The sequence below is a fragment of the Phoca vitulina genome, unplaced genomic scaffold (genome assembly GCF_004348235.1).
Source record: "Phoca vitulina isolate PV1807 unplaced genomic scaffold, GSC_HSeal_1.0 scaffold5, whole genome shotgun sequence".
Classification (NCBI taxonomy): domain Eukaryota; kingdom Metazoa; phylum Chordata; class Mammalia; order Carnivora; family Phocidae; genus Phoca; species Phoca vitulina.
This window is the reverse complement of record NW_022589708.1, coordinates 60531633-60553636: the sequence shown is the minus strand read 5'-3', so window position 1 is coordinate 60553636 and position 22004 is coordinate 60531633. Positions and strand designations below refer to the sequence as shown.

The following is a 22004-nucleotide window of genomic DNA, read 5'->3' as shown; positions in this document are numbered from 1 at the left end:
ATCTATATTTCTTTCAAAGCTTGTTGAAGTTTGATTAATCTAAATGGTTCCATGAACTTCGGTAGTTTTGTATTAAACTACAGTTGGTGAATCAGTGAGTATTTAAGTGCCCAATGCTCAGGTATTTTGTGCTCAGTGCTGAGGAAGAAATATAACATGATCCTTGCCTTCAGTTGATTCAAACACCTGAAACCATAGCAAACAATACAAGATGGTGTATTTTTAAAGAACCGTAGTAAAAACACATAACAGTTTACTATCTTAACCATTTTTGAGTGTATTCAGTAGTGTTGAGTATATTCACATTATTGTGCAAGGTGTTATGTATTAAAAATAATTTGGAGAGGATAAATGCTGTAGGGAGTAGTATTCAAAATGTACTCCATGAAACCACTCCAAATCCAACTTTATTTGAAGAAATATTCTACTGTATCTGTATTTTTATTGAGTCTGAAAGTTGCCACTATTAGAATTTGATGAGAAAGAACTAATTTTTTAAGGGCAGGCTAATCAGGGAAGCCTTCGTGGAAAAAGATGAGGACTTTAATTTGGTCTTGAAGAATGATTAGGAATTGGATGGGCTGTGGGCAGCGAAAAGAAAAGACATTTTATTTGAGGGAGCCACTCGAAGCTCAGAGGTTAGAATGAACATTGCGTATCTCTAGGTCCGTGAGAAGACCTGCATAGAATTTATTATTATGTTGGAGATGAATGATGTGACAGTATAATGTTTCACAAAATGTGTTCCATTTACCATGAATGTTGTAGAGAAGGAGGAAGGGTAAATTCATGTTTTTTTTTTCCCCCCTGCAAGTCTTCTGTAACATTTGGATGCTACTATGCATTTGAAATCTAGAGGTTACATCCACCATATTTTAATTTGACCAGAGGACGTTTTCTCCATCTGGGATGGTTAGCTCCTGGACACCAGTTTGAAAAATGTATATGCTACACAAGTTGTGTAACTTGATCAAGAAGTTTTCAACTACCAAATCTCCGCTCCCACTTTATGAAAATTAGTTGTAATCACAGTTTGTGTATGTGAAAAGTGTTTGTAAACGCATTTAACAAAGTATGTGCTGTAATATGCTAGTGATTGAGAGTTATATAAATGTAAGGGAAGTTTATTGAACCATAGAGTATTACATGTATATAACCCTTCTACACCTTTGCTATTCCAAATATGGTCTATGGACATTAGCATCTCCTAGACTACAATCTTGTTAGAAATGTGGAACCTTTGTCTTCATCCCAGACTTGCTGAATTAGAACCTGCATTTTAACAAGATTTCCAAGTGATCCATATGCACATTAAAATTTGTCATATGCTGTTCTGTGACATATTCAGCAAAACTTCATTCTGTCCTTTCTTTCTTGAACAGTGTTAGTAGCAGAGAGTTTGATACCTTTGATTTCAAACAAACACAAGGTTTACCCTGTTGAACTTTTATCCTTTGGTCATAATTTTGTCTTAAATGTGCTTAATGAATGCGCTTAATATCTTAAATGAGAGCCATTTATACGTAAAAGATAAGCTTATGTTTATCTCATTCTCTCACAAAATGCATCCCCTAGAATTGACCGTAGTACTCAGAGTAACTTAGCCAGAGATTTGAATGGAAGTTACTGAAGTTATTTCACCCTACATACAGAGCAGTGAGTTTTGTGCCACTGTCTTCCATTGCCTTTGCTACTGTTGTTTTTGTACCTTCTCTTGCCAAGCAGTTTAAGTAACCTTTTTAATTTTTCAAATTGGACTCTCATTAATTTTTGCTAAGCTTAGAGTAGCCCTAGTGTTCCCGTGGAATGGATTTTAGAGCTCTTCCATCCATATATCCAGTCACTTGGTTAGACACTTTGATTACAAGCATAAATTGTATTTCCTTGTAATGTTCACCTATTTTGCCTTTATCTCTAAGAAGTTTCTCAGAAAAATAGTGTCTATTTTAATTTTTAATATCTCAATATGAATTGAACTGTAGGGTCCCTATTAAAAAATTAAGTACTTTTAGTTAGTTACATAAATATAAATGCTCACCATAAAAATTAAAACAATACAAAAATGTAGAAAGAAGTGAAAAATCTTTTCCACTACCTAACCCCATTCCTTTAAGGTTAACTTCTGTTTAGTGTATGTTTCTTTCGGAACCTTTTTTTAATGTACAAAAAGTATATACTATGCATAAAACTTGAGAAGAAAGGTGGATTTATACAGTGTTCTAAGAATTGACTTTTTACTCAGAAAAATTGAGCTGATGTCTAGACCTTAATATGATTGATGTGTTTTTTGACTTTAGGGACGAAACCCTTTTTTCTTGGAGCCAGCAATAATTATTACGATTACTGATGGGAGCAAGCTGACTACTACCAGTGGAGTCCAGGATGAGGTAAGTTATATCCCTGTCAGCATAGATTATGCAGTTGCAGATGAAGAATTGTTCTTTGTGTATGTACTGTAGGATATTGAACACCTTAAATAGATTTGATTATTTGATCCAGTCGAGAGCTTGTCTTCTACGACTTACCTACTTCTCTGTTTGTAGCAGTGATCTCCAGATTTTCTTGAATAGGAATCCCTTTTGTGAAAAACTTTTGAGCCTACCCCCAATTTCCAATTATATGTGTATTTTTGAGTTTATGTCAGGGGGGTAGTATCAGTTCATATAGTACATTATTTAGTGAAAAGGAAATCTTATTTTTAGGTTGAAAAAAATGGGCACAGTGCTCTAATAATTCCCATATTTCAGTGGATTGTCACTCTACTGTGGAGACTCCTAGACTAGACTGGAGCAAAGCCAAGAGAAGGTTAAGACTAGGAAAAGTGAAGGTTTTTAGACAATTTTTTTCAAGTCATTATAGTAAATAATATCTAGCTAACCTCACCCATTCTCTGCTAGTATGCATTATGCAGAGTTGGTTGTGTGTGGTGTGATAGGGTGAATATAATAGATTTATTTTAACTTCAGGCTCTTTTTACTGTAGTATTTGAACTGCTTTTGAGCCTTATACAGTTGACCCTTGAACTCTGTGGGGTTTAGGGGTGCCGTTGCAGTTGAAAATTTGTGTATAGCTTTTGACTGTTGCAAGACTTAACTACAACTAGGCTGCTATTGATGGGAAGCTTTACCAATAGCATAAACAGTCAGTACATATTTTGTATGTTATATGCATTATATACTGTATTCTTACAATAAAGTAAGTTAGAGAAAAGTTGTTAGGAAAATCATAAGGAAAAGAGAATACATTTATAGTACTATACTCTATCAAAAAAAAAATCTGCATATAAGTGGACCTGTGCAGTTCAAACCCAAGTTGTTGAAGGATCAACTGTATTTGTTTTTCAAAATATGTTTATATAGATAGGAGGTGGTTTAGACTATCCTTTTTACTGTTTGCATTTGCTTTAGAATCTTAATTCTTACATTTACAAAGGGTTTGATTAAGTAGGAAAAGTATAGTTTTTAAGTTCAGTGATTTTTAGAAAAGCTTTCATTTGTGTGATGTTGTGGAATGTTACTTGGACATGGAGTCAGGACATGTGCGTTCTGGTCTTTGTTCACCTCCTTTCTAGCAGGGAACTTTGTACCAGTTACCTAACTTATCCAAATCTCTTTCCTTTTCTATGAAATAAAATGGTAATTTTTGCCTTACCTCATAGGGTTGTTGGAAGACTGAAATGAAATAATGTGTGTCAAAGTGCTTGCTAGGCTGTAAAGAAATGAGCATAATATTGTTCTTTCGTGAAGCAATGGGACCAGTAGAGTTGTTAATTACCTGATCTTGATTTGTTGGAAGAGAACCAGAATTGTTTTGTTTGAGCAATTGATATTAAAGGGAATTTAGGGTTTAATTCATGGAGATAGAGCTGAAAAATTTATGTAGATTAAAATTCATAATTAAATAATTAATAGTCTATACATAATTAATAGCATTGGAATGCTACATAGCTGAACCTCAGGGGTTTCTGGGCTTTCTTGAGCTAGGTTGACATATGTATAGTCAATTATGTCCTGCCACTGTCAGGAACAGATAGACATTAATTATATATATGAACAAGCAGTAGAAATGTTGTTTAAGTTTAAATTTGAAACTTTAAAGTTGATTTTTCCCACTTTACCTTCCTTTTGAAAAATTTGACAGGAAGATTGAGGTATTGATAAAGTATTATTGCTAGAACACATAATAATTAATTTCTTCAACTTTATTTTGTATAAATGAAGTCTTTTGATGGTTTGTTTTGTTTTTTTATCCTTAATGATTCTAATTTGTAGTTATGACGACTGAAAAAATACTCTGTGTTTTGTTGTAAGATATTCCTACATGTGAGATTATTCATTCAGGGTGCTTTGTCTTGCTGCCTTTGTAGAAATGATCTTTGGGGTACAGTATATTTTCTTCCCATATATCTGGATCTGTTTTGTTTGTAATATTTGTCTTGTAGGAACTCCTTTAACTTAAACATATTTTGAAATGTAAATGGATATTGGAATTGTTCACCTTTCTTCCTGGGTTTTTGGGAGGGATATTGGGGAAGTGGGACTATATGTGCTTACAGTAATCTGTAACTAAGTAAGATTGCAATTAAGTAAGAAAGATTGGGATTTTCTTGGGGAAAGCATCTTAACCTTTTAGTTCTCTTAGTCTTCTATGATAGTTAGCCTAGTACTAAGAACAGAGCTTATATTAAAAAATATTGATTATAGATATTACTGTATTGAGTCTGGTAGATTTCAAGATGAAAATTGATTATTATTATCTGAGGTGGAAGATTCATTTGTTTTAAGGTAAAAGTTTATTATGGTAATGTAGTTGAAAGGTCTGTGAATTGTTTTGGTTTTCAAGGTTAAGAATGTCTTTGATCCTTTGCATATTTGGTTCTTAATATCCCAACGGGACTTCTCTTGTGGGGCAGAGAGAATGTACCCCAGATGTGCATATAATTGAAGCTTACTTTTTGCTAAAATATTGGGTAACTGTTGGTCTGTTCTAGCCCAAATAAATTATGTGATTCATTTTAAGGAGCCTTTCAAATAATAAAAAGCGTAAAAATCCTTTTTGTTTTGCTCTTTTGTATGTATGTATGCGTGCACATGCATGCTACATATGCTCTATGTTGTCATTATTTCTAGGGAATAACAAACAGAATTTTGCATTTCGTCTCTTTCTCTTCAGATCTCTTAACCTTTGCCTTTGGCAAAACTTGATTCTTTTTTAGATTTATTGAATGAGTGAATGTATCAGTGATTTCCACATTAGGTGTGTATGTATATAATTTTTGGTTGGCCCTGGCTGCTATTGATGTGATCTCTTACTAATATTTATGGAATTGTGCATCCTACCTGAATGATACCCTTTGCTTAAGAGTTATACTAACTCACATGGGGTATTATATCTGATGTGTTGGTGCTGTTTTTCAGGAATACATGTTTCTGCTGTTTTAAAATCATCCTTTTGGCACATAAGGCAACATAGAACTCATGTAGTCTTACGTTTTATTTTACAAATGAGGATATTGAAATCCAGGGAGGAAAGTGATTTGCTTAAGGTTATAGCATTTTTTATTGCCAAAATCTTGGTTAGAATTGATGTGAATTCCAAAGAGATCCCAACACCTCCAGACCAGTGCTTTTTTCCCTGTTGTATCTCATGGCCTCTGTATTTGATTCTGTTTTTTTGTTGTCTTAAAATTTATCTTCTATTTACCTGATTTCCTGTTTGTCTACTTCAGCTTTCTATACAGTTGTTATGTAGGTGTTATATTCTTGTTCACTCAGTGTTCACTGAATGACTGTTATGACCAGGGCATTTATTTCTAGTCAATGAGGATAACAAAGATGAACAGGGTAGATTTCTGGTTTTTATTTTATTTATTTATTTATTTATTTATTTATTTTTAAGATTTTATTTATTCATTTGAGACACAGAGATACAGAGAGAGAGAGCATGAGCAGGGAGAGAGGCAGAGGAAGAAGGAGAAGCAGGCTCCCTGCTGAGCCAGGAGCCTGATGTGGGGCTCGATCCCAGGACCCTGGAATCATGACCTGAGCCGAAGGCAGATGCTTAACCATCTGAGCCACCCAGGCGCCCCGATTTCTGGTTTTTAAGTTCACAGTCTTAACAGGGAGATTGCCTATTAAATGGGTTTTGTAAATTATAATATAGAGATATATACTAAGTGTATGGGAGCACTGAAGAGGGAGGGGGAGGGTTAATATTATCTGTTTTGTGTATGTGTCAAATCCTGTGTAATGTGAATTTTTATGGTCATTTTAATTTTGATTAAATTCAAGGACTTGTGGATGATTTATTTAGTATTAGGATGTGGCTCTTAGCCTGTATCTGTGAAATTTATAAAGAAGCCTGGTATAAAATTGTTTTGATCCTAGAAAATAGTTCATGGAAAAACTTGGTGCCATATTGTCTCTTGACCTGGCTAAGTCTGTTCAGGACAGAATGACCCAATTTCTTATAACTTATTTGTCAAAATAAGATAGGGATAACATTTCCTCTATGACAGCTCATCACTTAGCAGTGTGTGAGGAGGTAGGAGAATAATAGCTTTGTATTGGAGGCAAAAATCTTGAGCTGTATATCATCTTTTTACCTTATTTCATGACTTTAATTATCTTTTTTGGCTTCATTTAATGAAAGTCCAGGCAATTGTCTGAGTTGTCATGAGTTTATTTCTAGTGTTGTATTTTTGGATAACTGTAGGACTTTTGGTGACTGCTGTGTTGGAAGAGTATGTGTGTATTTTTGCCTCTTTTTTTTCTTTTTAAATGTAGTTATTTGATAAAACTGGTGGTTTGCAATATTTTCACATTTGAGGTGGAGTTAGATGGGACTTTGAATTCTGATACACAAGAAAATTATATTGCTTACCCTCATAGTAGTAGTCCTTGATGTTGATAGTGCACTATGGCCAATTACTCACAGTACCATTCATCATGTCTTACTGATGTATCAGATGTTTTGGTAGAATTACAAAATTGTAATTAGAGTTACTGAAAAAATTTTTTTCTGGTTTTAATTCTCTGCAAAGATCCTCTCTAGCACTGTTTTGCGATGGAAAACTATTCTTACTGTGATTCCAGGAACACATGGCTAACTATATTGCTCAATAAAGTAGCCAGAAGAGATCCTGCCAGTACCTTCTTGGCGATGAATGACATTCCAGGGTAGTGTAGCAGTTATTTTTCTCTTCCTTGAAAGTGCTAGTAGTAGTATTATCTTTCAAATATTGAGATTTCTATATGCTGAAGAATGTTTCTGCATCTCTTTATCAGTGATATGATTGCCCTGGAGGCTAACATTTTGGAGAAGATATTTGCAGTAAAAAATAAAATGTTGGCTTTTGACAATAAAAGTTTTGCCTTCTTATGAGCTTTCCCAGCCTTTTAAGACAACTTAGGACAACTACTTTTATAACTTCTTGGCAAATATTCACACTTGATCTTAGCCAAAAGGCCGAGAGGCGATTCTCTTGGCAAATAATTCAGAAAGGTCATGTGTTTGTAGAAAGAAAGTGTGGGAGTAATCTCAGCTATGTGTTCAAGTGGCTACAGATTAGGGTCTTATCTTTCAACTTTTCAGTTCTCAAAAGTTGATGCAGCAGTCTCTTCAGTCTTTGAGATGTGGATTGGTACTAGTGATTTTTCTGGATCATTCTTTGCAGTGTAAATGGTTTTACCTTTTATAAGGATAATCTGTAGGACCTATAATTATAGTTTATATTTAACTCTTCGTGATCTGTATGATCAAGGCAATCCAAAATTTTTTTGAGTTCTGTTTCTAGTACCTGAAATAATTCAGAACCTCATCTCTCCCTCCATAAAATGTTTTTGTTTTAGTAAAGTCACTAAAAATATGTGTCAAAAGCTGTCAAAACTATTTTAATTGTGTCACTCAAGACTTTTAAATCCACATTTAAAATAGTTGTTTTTTTCCCAGTACACTTAGAATTTTGGAGTAACTTTTTCTTTCTTTTTTCTTTTTTAAAAAGACCTCTAAGGAATCTTGAGGAATGTCATCGTAGTATGATAGAATATCAGACAGATCTGTGTGTAAATGCATTTTTGAGTTGTCATGTTTATCCCGTAGCAGTGGTGCCTTTTCATATTGATATTACCAGGGGCTCAGTAGCAATGTCAAGATTAGCTCCTGTCTTACTAATTTGTGGTTAAAATGTTCTGTACATATGTACCACATTACTGTATATGTTAGTTTCTGTCAATTCAGCTTTCCAAAACATTTAATAAGAAATTTGTTGGTTGCAGATCATTTGCATTTTCTATTTTATACCCATTCATGGGGCACTGTTCTCTCAACACCTGGATTTATAATTCCTGGTGTGCTATAGAAATGTATACATCTGCTATTATTAGTATATTGAAAATATGTAAATTATAATAAAGAAGTTGATGAAATGTTTCAATTTAATAACCTATAGTGAATTTCAGCAACACATTTGCAATACTATTATTGGATATATCTTTTTTCAAGGTCATGTGGAAAGAAAAACTCTTTAAGGATTGCCTCTATTCAAGCACTGCAATAGAATAATTTTTTAAAAATGCTGGCTGACCACTCTTTAATGAAGCTGTATGGCTACAATAACTAATCTATTATCTAGAATTCTGTGGTAAGATATATTGAAGTAGTTTTTATTCAGAGGCTGAAGCAATTTCACCCTTCCTTTATTAGCCTGTCAGAACCAGTAAGCAATCAGAGACCCTATACATATAAGGAAAATTTTATTTGGAGATGTTTCTATTATTCTTCTGATTGTAGCTCTTCCATGTATAGACTACTATGATGTTTAGAACATTAGTTTTCAGATGGTTGCATCAAAATCATCTTGGGTGTTTTATAAAATATATATGGCTCAGTTCTAATTCTGGAATTCAGTTGATCTGGACAGGGATCTGGGAATCTGTATTTTTGAAAATGTCCCAGTTTATTTTGATACACAGATTTGAAAACCATAGTTTTAGAACACAATGTGACTGTAAATATATATATTTTAAATTATAAAATATACATTTGAAAATGAACAACTGTAGCAAAACAACCATTTTTTACTTTCAATGCCAGCAAAATATTTTGTGTAAGATAAAACAACTTTTGGAATTATTAAACTTGGGAATCGGTTTCCAAGGAATATGCAATAGGTCTTCTGTGAATATTGTGTTTGATATGGCTTAGAATCGATTATTGGATACCCTTGAAATACTAACTTCTTGCCAACTGCAGTTAGTCTGTATTTATTGCTTTTATAGTATGCTGAATTGAGGAGGACTCTTTGGCCCTGAGTATGAGATGAGGCAGAGCAGGAGAGGGTAAGAAAAGGGAAGTAATTAATTCATACTATTTGTCACGTGCTTGCTATCCTTGGCTTAAGAAGTTTTTATCCAAAGGATGGCATAATATTCTGTTATCCTTATTGTGTTTTTTTTTGAAGAGAAAGAGAGGGATTGAAAGAGAGTGAGTGGTGGGGATGGCTGGAGAGAGGGAGAGAAAATCTAAGCAGGCTCCTTGCCCAGCGCGGAAGGAGCCTGCTTAGATCTCACAACCCTGAGATCATGACCTGAGCGGAAATCAAAAGTCGGACGCTTAACTGACTGAGCCACCCAGGCGCCCCCTTATTGTGCTTAATTCCTGGTTTGGATGTCCATAACTAGTATTATTTAAAAAAAAAATTTTTATATGTATTTACACACACACATATATACATACACACAACATACTTGACCCAGATGAGGGCAATTTATAAAGAATTGGTGATCGTTACACTTAATTCTTGTTTTCTAGAGAGTTCCGATGAAATACCCTTCTGTAATGAATTGTTTTGATTTTGAATTCTTAAAGTATATTTTAGATTAATTCATTAATCTTTTTTTTTTTTTTTTTGGTGAGGCATAGTAACTTTGGTTTGTGTACAAGAATAATGGCACACAATACATTTATATTTAGTACTACTATGTTCTAGGTACTGGGGACACCAAAGGTGAAATTAAGCAAGGCTCTTGCCCCTAGAAAACGTGTTTGAAGATAGGCAAGTAAATAAGCATTTGTATACACGAGATAAATCTCATGGCAGACATAAATAGAAGCTTTTTTTTTTTTTTAAAGATTTTATTTATTTATTTATTTATTTGAGAGAGAGAGAGAGAAACAGCATGAGAGGGGATAGGGTCAGAGGGAGAAGCAGGTTCCCTGCTGAGCTGGGAGCCTGATGTGGGACTCAGTCCCAGGACTCCGGGATCATGACCTGAGCTAAAGGCAGTCCCTTAACCAACTGAGCCACCCAGGCGCCCTAAATAGAAGTTTTTGAGAGAGCATAACCAGGGGAGATAAGTTTTGAGAGATGAATAAGAAATTGAGCCATGACATTTCAGGAGGGAATAGTGTGCAAAAGTATGAAGTCATAAAAGCAGTGTATGGGGAGACTATAAATTATGTGAGTGGAGTATGGAAAGCATAGGCAGGGGGGAGTGATTGCTCGAAATGTAGGTAGCGTCCAGAAGATAACCACCCTAAGGAGAATGGACATCATTTTGTTAACATTTGCAGAGGAGGTATTGAAGGTGCTTGGTAATCAGGCGAGTTACGTGATCAGATTTGCATTAGGAAGCTTACTCTGCAAGCAAGGTGAAAGAAAATAGGTTGAAGGATGGTAAACTGGGAAGAATTCACAAACTACGTGGAATAATCCAGGAAAAACACGGGATGTCTAAAACTAAGCCAGTGCTGGACAGAAAGGCAGAAATGTGAGAGATTTGAAACATATGCTAACTAGGCAGGTCTTTAGAGATGGTAAGGTGGGAGAAAAAAAAAAAGCAGTGTTTGACAGGGTTTCTGAACCAGGGTCCAGGCTTGAGCTTCAGAGGGTTCTGTGAATTCCCTGAAAACTTAATCTAGACATTGCCTGTTTGTGCAATTATGCACATTCTTCTGGGGGACGGAGGTTTGTAGCTTTAATCATATTCTCAAACAAGTAAAAAAAGAGAAAGACAGTTTAGTAGTATTTCGAAGTTTCCAACCTGAGATCTGTGTAGATGTTGGTAGTTTTAACTGAAATGGGGATATTGGATACATAGTAGAAAGGAATATAAAATAATTCTTTGATAAAGTATCATCTTTAGGGTACCAGTGTTTTAAAGGAATTATGAGCCAACTTTTAAAACAATAGCTCAAAGACTTTTTGTCTTTTAACATTATGTCCTAGGAAAAGTATTTTGTACTTAAAAACAGAAATAAGCAGAATTTTATCTCTGGATGTTGATAGTTTTATTTTGAAGCAGATTAAACAAATAAGCTTTAAGTCATCTTATTACTTATTTATCAGGTTTTTAAGTTTTTAAATTTAAGGTCATAGTGATGTGAACATTTAAAATTATTCAAGTTAGCATGAACATTGAAATTCAGAATGCTGGGACAAGAGCATCGTGTGTGTGGGGACACTTTATACTAGCGTCAAGTCAGTTAAGGAGGATGCAAGCCCAATTTCTTTTCTGTTCATTAGTATGTAATTTAAGAATAGTTGTAGATCAGCTTTAACTGCATTAGCAGTTTTCTGCCAGTTAAACTCAGTTAAAGTCAGCCTGTTAGATATATTTTATGCCTCTCTAAGTCAGATTACAATTTGAGAGCATGAAAAATGAGTACTCGGTCTCCTGGTGAGGCACACTTACATAAGCCATAGGCTGCTAGTCTTTTATAAATACCTTCATTATAGTTATTTAGCTGTATTCCATAAATAGTTTTTTTTAATGTAAACTTCCATTTTCAATCGTTCTTTTCAGATGTAATAAAATAGATTTAAAAATTTTTAGATTTGTGTAACAGGAATAAACTTTGTGCAGTGACTGGAACTATGATCTTTACATCAAGGCAAGGCTACATTTTGATCTAGACAAGGCTGTTTTGGTTTATTTTTCCCCACGCTCTGTCTTTTCAGGTTGAATTACTGATTTTTCCCCCTTTGTTTTGTTTGTTGTGGTTTTGATGTTTTTTTTCCTTTCAGCTAAAGGAGCAGCCCAGTGGTTTTCAAGAAGTGCCAAAGTGCACTGACTGTCTCATGATGACTGGTGCCTCAGGGAGGGTCATGATTCCTGGATACAGGATCGACCTGATCCTGGATGTCACTTCAAGCAGTCAGATCGTGGGGAAAAGCCTTGTCTAATGGCTAGCCTTCCTCAAAAGTCTGATGCTAGTCATCTCGGAAGGCCTCAGAAAAAGCCTTAAAGGTGAGCAGAGTAGAGTGTAGTTCTCTCTGGGGGCTGTGACTATTTGTTGGAGAATATAATTCAACATAGAATGATAACCCTAACCTGACAAATCCAGGTTCATTTGGTAAATTAGTTTATAAATTTGTTGATGGTGATGACCAGACCCCAACTTTTGAGTTATTAGAAACTAATAACCTCTTAACATTAAGATCTGTAAGGGGAGGAATTTGGTATTTCCTGGGCCCTTCAGAACCTTAGATTAGGATCGGTTGTCTTAAAGGGAAACAGCTTACTTTCATAGCTAAGGAACATTTTGGTTACAGAATTGCATTATAAGTACAGATGGATTAAAAAAAAATTAACTAGTGAGGTAATCTCTTAGTTTATATATTTGTCATGTATTGTTTATCAGGCAATTGGACTTCAGGATTCTGAAGGACAAATTTGCATTTGATTTGTCTGTTATAATAATTTTTTAAAAAACATAACCACCTTTGAAGCAGTTTATTTATTATTGCATTCAACTTGAAGAATATTAGGACTGTTGCATTATTTGAATAACATTTTTAGCTCAATAAAAAGAGTTTTTAGAGATGTTTTGAGCATTTTGTTTTGGAAAAAGCTTAATTCTAGGCTTCTTTCTCTGTGCTTTGAAGCACTTACAGAACCCAGTTGTTCATGTAATAACTTTGGTTGCCAAATTTTTAAGTAAATTCTAAAATTTGTCCTAAGACTTAATAGTTTTATTTTTGTTTTTGTTGTTGTTGTTGTTGTTGTTGAGCTTCCTGTATTAGAAAAAAAATATAATATGGGCATGCAGTATCCCCAATTTTTGTCCATTTTTATGTTTAGATATTATATATGTATAGTTATATACACACACATACCTGTATATTAATATTAGAAAACATCTACAAAAATAGAAATTTTAAAAGAGATGAAAAAATTAAACAAAGGAAGTTCTGATAACTTTCTTCCCTCACATCCTGATGTATACCAGGAGTCTGCAGACTTAAAGGGCTAGGTAGTAAATATTGTAGGCTTTTCAGCTCACCTGGTCAGTTAGAACTACTCCGTTCCACTGCTGTAGGGCAGAAGCAGCCATGGACAATGTGTTAAATGAATGAGTGTGGCTGTTGTCAATAAAATTTTATTTACCAAAACAAGCCAAGTGCTGGATTTGGCTGCTGGGCCATAGTTTGCTGACCCCTGAAGTATACCCTATTTTGTAGATCAGTGCCCTAGACCTTGAATTGTGTTAGACTACTTTCAGCCCCTTTTCACCATGAGTTTTATTAGAGTGCAGTTGATCTTCCTTAATGAAGTGAACAGAAGAATGGTAGTGGTCAGAATATATTCAGTTTAATTGAACAAATACTTACTAAACACCAGTGATGTTCAGGCAGAAGGTTGGGTACTGGGAGCATGAGTTTGCTAAGAGAGAGGTAAACAGTTGTGGCATGGTATAAGAAGTAAACTGATCACAGCAGAAGCTGCTGAGAAAGTGAGGCTGGTGCTAGGAAATGTCTCAAGTTGGACTTCGAAAGATTAATTCAGGTTGGGAAGTAGATGAGTGCAAAGGCATAAAAGTAAAAGAAGAGAGTCGGGGAACCATCTACACCTCAGTACTGCTAGTTGGCGGAATGTTCAGTAAAGAAGGAGGAAATGAGACTGGATGGATGGCATGGCCCCTTGTGTATGCTCTGCCAGGGGATATAGACTGTATTAGAGGTTGATGGTAATAACCACTGAAGAGATTTTAGTATAGGAGAAAGTGATCAGATTTGGATTTTAGAAAGATGGTAGCGACAGTGTGGAATATACAAGGAGTAGGTAATTTTGGCAATTTTTTTTTTTTTAACCTTGTAAAAGAGGATAAATGGTTTGTGGGTCGTTTAATACCTGATATAAAATAAAGAAACTTGGAATACTATTTAGCAATAAAAGGAAATGGACTACTGACATGCTTTAATATGAATGAACCTCCAAAACATTATGCTAGATCAAAAGACCATGTATGATATGATTCCATTTTTATGGATCATCCATAAAGTAGATTAGTGGTTGCCTGGGTTGGACTGGGGACTGACTACAAATGGGCACGAGGGATCTTTCTGAGGTTTGGAAATGTTCTAAAACTAAATGGTGGTGATGGTTGTGCAACTCTGTAAATTTACTAAAAATAATTGGGCACTTTTAAAATGGGTGAATTTTATGGTGAATAATTATTTTTCAATACATAGACTTCACCATTGAAATTTATTGGAGTAAAACTTTGTGAAAGAAATTATTTTCATATCGTTGACTGCTAAGTAATTTAGTTGCTCTTTTCTCAACTGATTTTGCTGTTAAACTACTAGAACCAAAAAACCTCGTTTTTAAAATTTAAAGGATATACATATAACTAAGGAACTGTAAGGACTACCAACTAAATAAATCAGATTATTACTAAATTTTATAGAATCTGCTTTGAGTTTAATAATTTCTTAATTTTACTTTCCTTATTCAATATCATGAGGAGAACTGCCTTAAATGCTTGTATTGGATAATATAAAAAAACTAGAAATAGCCTAAGGGACAGGTACTTGATTTTTTTTTTTCAAGGAAACAATTGCTAAAGAAAGAACTTGAAGTATGATGATTTTAATTTATCAATTGGTTTTCCATAATCTTAATAGTCATTGAGAATGAATGAAAAGAATACAAAGCAATTGGAAAATGGTTAATTACAATAATTTATTGAGGGCTTACTATACGCTAGCCACTATTTCTTAGAGGCAGATTCTTACTATGTTTCTTTTATTCTTGGTTGCCAAAATAATTTATGAGTTTGAATGTAAGCATTGAGAAGATAAGTAATAAGACTTAATTTTGTTACTTTTTATTGTTTCAGGGTAATTTCACATCTCACTTAATTCCCAATTCTGTGAGAGTGAAGAAATGAATCTAGCTGATTCTCAATTGAGAGGCATGGCCTGACTAGTCTGTTGGTTTTTTATTTTTTATTTATTTATTTATTTTTTAAAGATTTATTTATTTATTTGAGAGAGAGAGAATGAGAGAGAGAGAGAGTGTACATGAGAGGGGGGAGGGTCAGAGGGAGAAGCAGACTCCCCGCCGAGCTCCCCGCCGAGCAGACTCCCCGGGACTCCAGGATCATGACCTGAGCCAAAGGCAGTCGCCTAACCAACTGAGCCACCCAGGCGCCCCTGGTTTTTTATTTTTACTTCAAGTTTATTGCTCCTCACATTCTAGTGTGGGATTTAAAAACAAAACAAAAAACCGTACAGTACTGCATAAGGATAAACATCTAGATCAGTGGATAAATTGAGAGTTCAGAAATAAACCCATACATTTATGGTCATTTGATGTTCAACAAGGGAGCCAAGAATTTAATGGGGGAAAAAATGATGTTTTCTTTTTTTTTTTTTTTTTTATAAATGAGATCTCTTACATTCTTTTTTTTTTTTTTTTTAAGATTTTATTTATTTATTTGACAGAGAGAGACACAGCGAGAGAGGGAGCACAAGCAGGGGGAGTGGGAGAGGGAGAAGCAGGCTTCCCGCGGAGCAGGGAGCCCGATGCGGGGCTTGATCCCAGGACCCTGGGGTCATGACCTGAGCCGAAGGCAGACGCATAACGACTGAGCCACCCAGGCGCCCCTAAAAAATGATGTTTTCAACAAGTGATAGTGGACAACTAAATATCCTTATGCAGGAGAGTGAAGTTGGACTCTTACCTGATACCATATACAAAAATGAAATAAAAATGGATGGGCAGTGTAATTGTGAGAGTTGAAACTCTTGGAAGAAAGCATACAGACTAAAACCTTATGGCTTTGGATTAGGCAGTGGTTTCTTAGATATGACAGTAGAAATACATCCGAAGAAAAATTAGAAAAATTTGACTTCATCAAAATTAAAAATATTTGTGATTTAAAGGATACTATCAAGAAAAGACTGTAATGGAATAGGAGAAAATATTTGTAAATCATATATCTCATAAGGGCCTAGTATCCAGAATATAAAAAGAACTGTTAAAACACAAAAATAAAAAGACAACCCAATTAAAATATAGGCAATGGATTAGAAATGATATTTCTCTAAAGACGACATGCAAATGACCTTTAAGCACATGAAAAGATGTTTACCATCATGAGTCATTAGGGAAATGCAAATCAAAACCACTTTATAGTGGGATACAACTTTATACCTACTATAATGGTTATAATAAAAAAGATGGATAATAACAAATGTTGGTGAGAATGTAGAGAAACTAGAACCCTCATACATTCTGGTGGGAATGTAAAGTGATGCAGCTACTATGGAAATAGTTTGGTACTTCCTCATGAAGTTGAACATAGAGTTAACGAATGGCACCCAAATTCCACTTCTTGGTATATACCCAACAGAAATGATAATATATCCACATAAAATGTCTTATCAGCATTATTTATAATAACTAAAAAGTAGAAACTGATGAACGAATGAACAAAATGTGGTATATCACACAATGGAATGTTACTTAGCCTTAAAAGGGAATGAAATTCTGACACACACTACAACATGGCCGAAGCTTGAAAAACATGCTAAGTGAAATAAGCCAGATACAAAAGGCCAGTCACTGCATAATTCCGTTCATATGAAATCTCCGAATAGGCAAATCCATGGAAACAGAAACTTACAGTGGTTGCTAGGAGTTAAGGGTGAGAATTGATGCCAGTGTGAATGGGGTTTCTCTTTTGGGTGATGGAAATGTTCTGAAATTAGCGGTGATGGTTGTGTAACTCTGCCTCCCTGGTTCAGCCATTCCAAAAAAAAATGAAATGGAAAAGCTCTTATTTTACCCTCACATACCCTTTTTCTATTTCCTTTTCTACTGACTTTCTTAAATTTCTTTATTCCTTTCATAGCAAATTTAAGAAATTATTTTTGATTCTCCTTGACTTCCCTACCTCCTTTTTTATTCCTTAATCTATTACAATCTAGCTTCTGATTGTGCCATTCTTAATAAGGTCAGCAATGACTTCATCGTCTTCCAGATTCAGTCATTGGTTTTTAATTTTTTTCTTTTGTGAGCTTTTGCCAGCATTATTGAACACTCTTTTTTTTTTTTAAGATTTTATTTATTTGACAGAGACACAGCGAGAGACACAGAGAGAGAAGGAACACAAGCAGGGGGAGTGGGAGAAGGAGAAGCAGGCTTCCCGCTGAGTGGGGAGCCCGATGTGGGGCTCGATCCCAGGACCCCGGGACCATGACCTGAGCCGAAGGCAGACGCTTAAGGACTGAGCCACCCAGGAGCCCCTTGAACACTCTTTCTTAAAGGTGGCTTCTGGTTTACACTCTCCTGGCTTTCATTTGGCTTTTGGTTCCATTTAATCCTTGATCTTGCTTTATGACTGTCCCCTTAACCCTGTGACTGGTTTAATCTTAGGGTTTTTTTTGTTTGTTTTTTGTTTTTTGGCTTGTATATTTGCCATGTTCCTTTTTAGGCAATTTCATTTATTCCCACAGCTTCATCCATCAGTATATACAGATTTCCATCCCCATAAACAGATTTCCAAAATTTGTTTTGTTAGCCATCATCTTTTAACTTTCTTTTAATTTTTGATATGGTAAGCATCAGTAGATAGATATAACCCACATAAACAAAAGCTCTTTAGGGTCCTCAGTAATTGTTAGGCATGCGAATGGTGTTACACTCTTAGAGCACTGCTGCTGGGGGGGGCGTGTATATATTTTATTGAGATAATAATTGACATATATTAGTTTTGGATGTACAACATAATGATTTGATATTTTGTATATAGTATGAAATGATCCCTGCAATAAAGTCTAGTTAACATTGATTACTACACAGAAAATTTTTCTTCCTGCGATGAGACTTTTAAGATCTACTCTCTTAGCAACTTTCAAATATGCAATTCAGTATTAACAGCAGTCACCATGCTGTCCATGACATCCCCATGACTTCTTTATTTTATAACTGGAAGTTTGTACCTGTTGACCCCCTTCACCCATTTTGCCCACTCCCACCTGCCTTTATCTTATTGAGTTTTGATGCTACTTAGGCATTCTCCCTTTTGCTTTTATTTCCTACCTCGGGATATCTATACTCCCCTTTCTGGGCATATAAAAGGCCCTTTATGATAAAACCATGGTTTATTTGGTTTACACTGCAACTGAGTGCTTCACCAACAAGAAAGTGTCCCCGTTGTTCATTGACTCCATCACACTCTTATTTACCGGTGCCTGTTCCGTAATTCTGGGATGCTTCCTACCTCTTCCCACCTTTCTCTTCCTAGAACCTACTCAATATTTGTTAAGACACTGGTCAAGTGCTACCTTCTGTAAAGCTTTTAGGCATTTAGTTGCATTTTCTTCTTTGTATTTCTAGGGCTTAATTCTTACCACTCTTACCCAGTTTATATTCATTCTCTTACTTGTTAACTTCTCTCACTTCCACTAGATGTTGTGGTGGCCTCCTGGCAGGCCCTTCAATTTGGAAACTTCTACCCTTTAAGTTATTTCTTTAACAATTTTTTTCCCCACATCTGTGTCTCTATTCTGACTTCTGAATTGTATCCATTATAATCACCATCATCATCATCATTCTTAATTTTTCTTTTCTGTCCTACTTCCATCTTTGTCTGTGTTGTTCTTTCTTGGAGTTTTCTTTAACTGGATTGGTAAAGGGCTTGGCTTTTGCTAAGGTTTGTATATTGTTTTATTGAGGTGAAATTCACATAACATAAAATTAATCATTTTAAAATGACCAATTTAGTGGCATTTAGTAAACCTTTCCTTTTTAACAAAACTCTCATAGGGGCACCTGGGTGGCTCAGTCATTAGGCGTCTGCCTTCGGCTCAGGTCATGATCCCAGGGTCCTTGGATCGAGCCCCGCATTGGGCTCCCTGCACAGCCAGGAGCCTGCTTCTCCCTCTCCCACTCTCCCTGCTTGTGTTCCCTCTCTCGCTATGTCTCTCTCTGTCAAATAAATAAAATCTTCAAAAAAAAAAAACCAAACTTCTCCTATTAGGAAGAAATATAAAGATGCTGTAACAGAGTGCATTGGTTCTTTAATCCCAAGCAGCAAATGCTAGGATAGGTAGCTTTCTTTCATATACCAGATACCAGCTTTCTTTCTCAACCAGATAATTTCAGTTTCGGTATTTTGGGATTTTAAACTGCACTTGGAAATAATCAGAAAAATAATTGAGGATTATGATTGTTGAAGGGTAAAACCTTAGGGAGAGAAAGGAAGTTGAAGGACTAAATCTTGAGTCTTAGAACTATTACATTATTGGAGGAAGGAGGAAACCAAAATGAATCTAAGGGCCTGATCCTAGTTATGTAGGTTTGTTGTTGTTGCTGTTTGTTCTGAGGAAGAGTTAAGGCTGTGTTACATTTCAGAAAGGAGATTTAAGAAATAGTCAGTTTCACCAGAAATGTTAACATTTTATTTGAAGCTTTTGCCCATCTACATTATCTAAGCAAATCTGAGTAATTGGGACTAGAGTGGGGACTTGATCCTGGAGGTGCCAACTTTCTATTTCTTAAATTACAAAGGCATTTAGAATTAGTTTGATTTAGAATGTGTGCTTCCCTGCGTTTAATGCATATATAGTGCCTCTTTGAATGCATATTTTCTGCCACAGAGCAAAACAAATTGACGAGCATCTAGTTGAACCTTCAAGAATTCTGAAAATCTTCTGGCAAGTTTATTTTTTAGGATATTGGTTTGGCTGCTGTAATTGGACAAAAGTAATAGTGGCTTAAAAAGATGGAAAGCCTTTTCTCTCACATCAGAGACAGAATTGGTTAGTGGTCTGGGAGGTAGCTTGGTCCTGCTCCAAACTGTTGCCCGGGCCCCAGGTTCCTTCTTCTTTGTCGCTTTGACTTTACTTTTATCTGAATGGTTGATACTGGTTTTACAACATACTCTACCTAGTTCAACACTACAACTGAATTTCAGCCTGTGGGAAGGAGTAAAGAATGTAGAGGGCAGGCGGCAGCCACCTATTATGAGCATGACCTAAAACTTGTATATGGCAGCTCCAGTCGGAGTCCATCAACCAGAACTTGTCCACACTTACTGTGAAGCAGAGGGGGAATGTAACCTCTTCTTGGGTGGCCATGTGTCTAGCTAAAATTGGGGGTTTTGATTGGTAAGAAGAGAGATTAGATTTTAAGAAGTAGTGAGCAGTTTCTGAAATAAAATGTAAAGAAATTAATTTTATTTTAAAAGCTTTGGAAACTACTTTCTAATATGCTGCTTGTTCTAAGTTTATTTTGTGCATTTCTGCCCCAGACCTGGAATCATATCATGTTCTGTATATTAGGAAATGGTATATGTATATGGAGATCATAACCTATGGTTTTAGAGGTGGGCTATTGAATTCGTCATTGTTTTGAGGCCTTTTAAAAGTGGACAGAGTTAGGAAATACATTTTTCCCCCCCAAAAGAGAAAATAGGTCATGAATTCACACTTGTATTTCCAATTAAAATTTAAAGTAGGCATTTAAAATGTACTGGTTAAAGAATGTGTTTATGTTATAAAGACCTAAGTTGGATTTGTGGCTTTGCAGCTAATTACAGGTGTAACCTAATTCTCTCTTGTTTGAAGCCTCAACTTTAAAATGGGGATAATAATAACTATATCTCATGGTTGTTTTAATGATTACATGAGATAATAAGTGCTTAAGAAATTTTGCTGTTTTTATTATTCTCTGTCACATTACAGAAAGGAGAAACACTAATTCTTGTAGGGATCGGAGAAGACTTGCTCATGAAGGCAACACTGGTGCTTTCCGGAAAGGCGGGATTTTAATGTGATATAGAAGTTTTTGCAGAAGTATCAGGACAAGAGACTAGCTGGGGAGTGTGATCTCCATTAGTTAAGACTGGAGCATAGGATTTTGTTTTGACCTTTTAAAAAAGAAAGAATAGAAAGAAAGCCCTTTTTCCTTCATAGCATTTAGCATAATGTCTGTTACATAGTAATCTGTGCCTACCTGGTTAATGTCGACCAGCCTTCCTGCCCCACCAGGGGAAGGACTATCCTATGTTCTGCTTACCACTGTAACCCCAGCGCCTGGCAGAGAATAGTCACTCAGTTGATACTCATACCATGAATGAATTTTTACAGCATTTATAAATACCACAAAATTTAGCATTTGATTATGTACATATATTATTTTTCTGCAGTTACGTCATAAGTGTTATGTTATCCCTAGCTCTACTATAGCTTAGGAACTACTAATTGACCTAATTTCATTAAAATTAATAACACTTAATTCTCTGCAGATTTTTGCCACTTATTCATTCACTGACAGCATTAAGTCTTCATAAATTTTTATTGGAAGAGTGAATTAAAGAATGAATTTGCTTGTACTGTAGTTTGCTTGGATCCATTTCTCAGCCATCTTAGGAAATGTGTACCCAATATCTTATTGTTAATAAGAGTTTAAAGTACCTCAAGTATTCCTTGTAGTGAAGACACTCTGATGCTTTCATTTTGTTATGTTGTCTTAAGTGGGAGAGAACAGGATACAGGATATCGACCTAAGAGATAAGTCTAGTACTCCTATAGGAGTTGTGTGTGTGTGTACATGCACGCGAATGCATATGTGCACACATCCTTTCTGTTCCATGGAAAAGACGGAGGATGAGTATTCTCACTTGGATATTTAGAGAAGCACTCTTAGAAAGGAGGCAGAATGGTATAGTATAAGGCACCAGACTGCAAACTAAATTGTGTACGTATTCTA

At 35.3% G+C, this 22004-nt stretch overlaps 1 protein-coding gene across 1 annotated transcript in view; it reads left to right on the top strand.

Annotated features, from left to right (window-relative positions):
- INTS6 (integrator complex subunit 6) overlaps positions 1-22004 on the top strand; it is an 89819-nt gene that overhangs the window by 19404 nt on the left and 48411 nt on the right. Inside the window, exon 4 of the mRNA XM_032403087.1 lies at positions 2298-2387. Coding sequence (XP_032258978.1) covers positions 2298-2387 — 90 coding nt within the window. The remainder of the gene's footprint in view (positions 1-2297; positions 2388-22004) is intronic.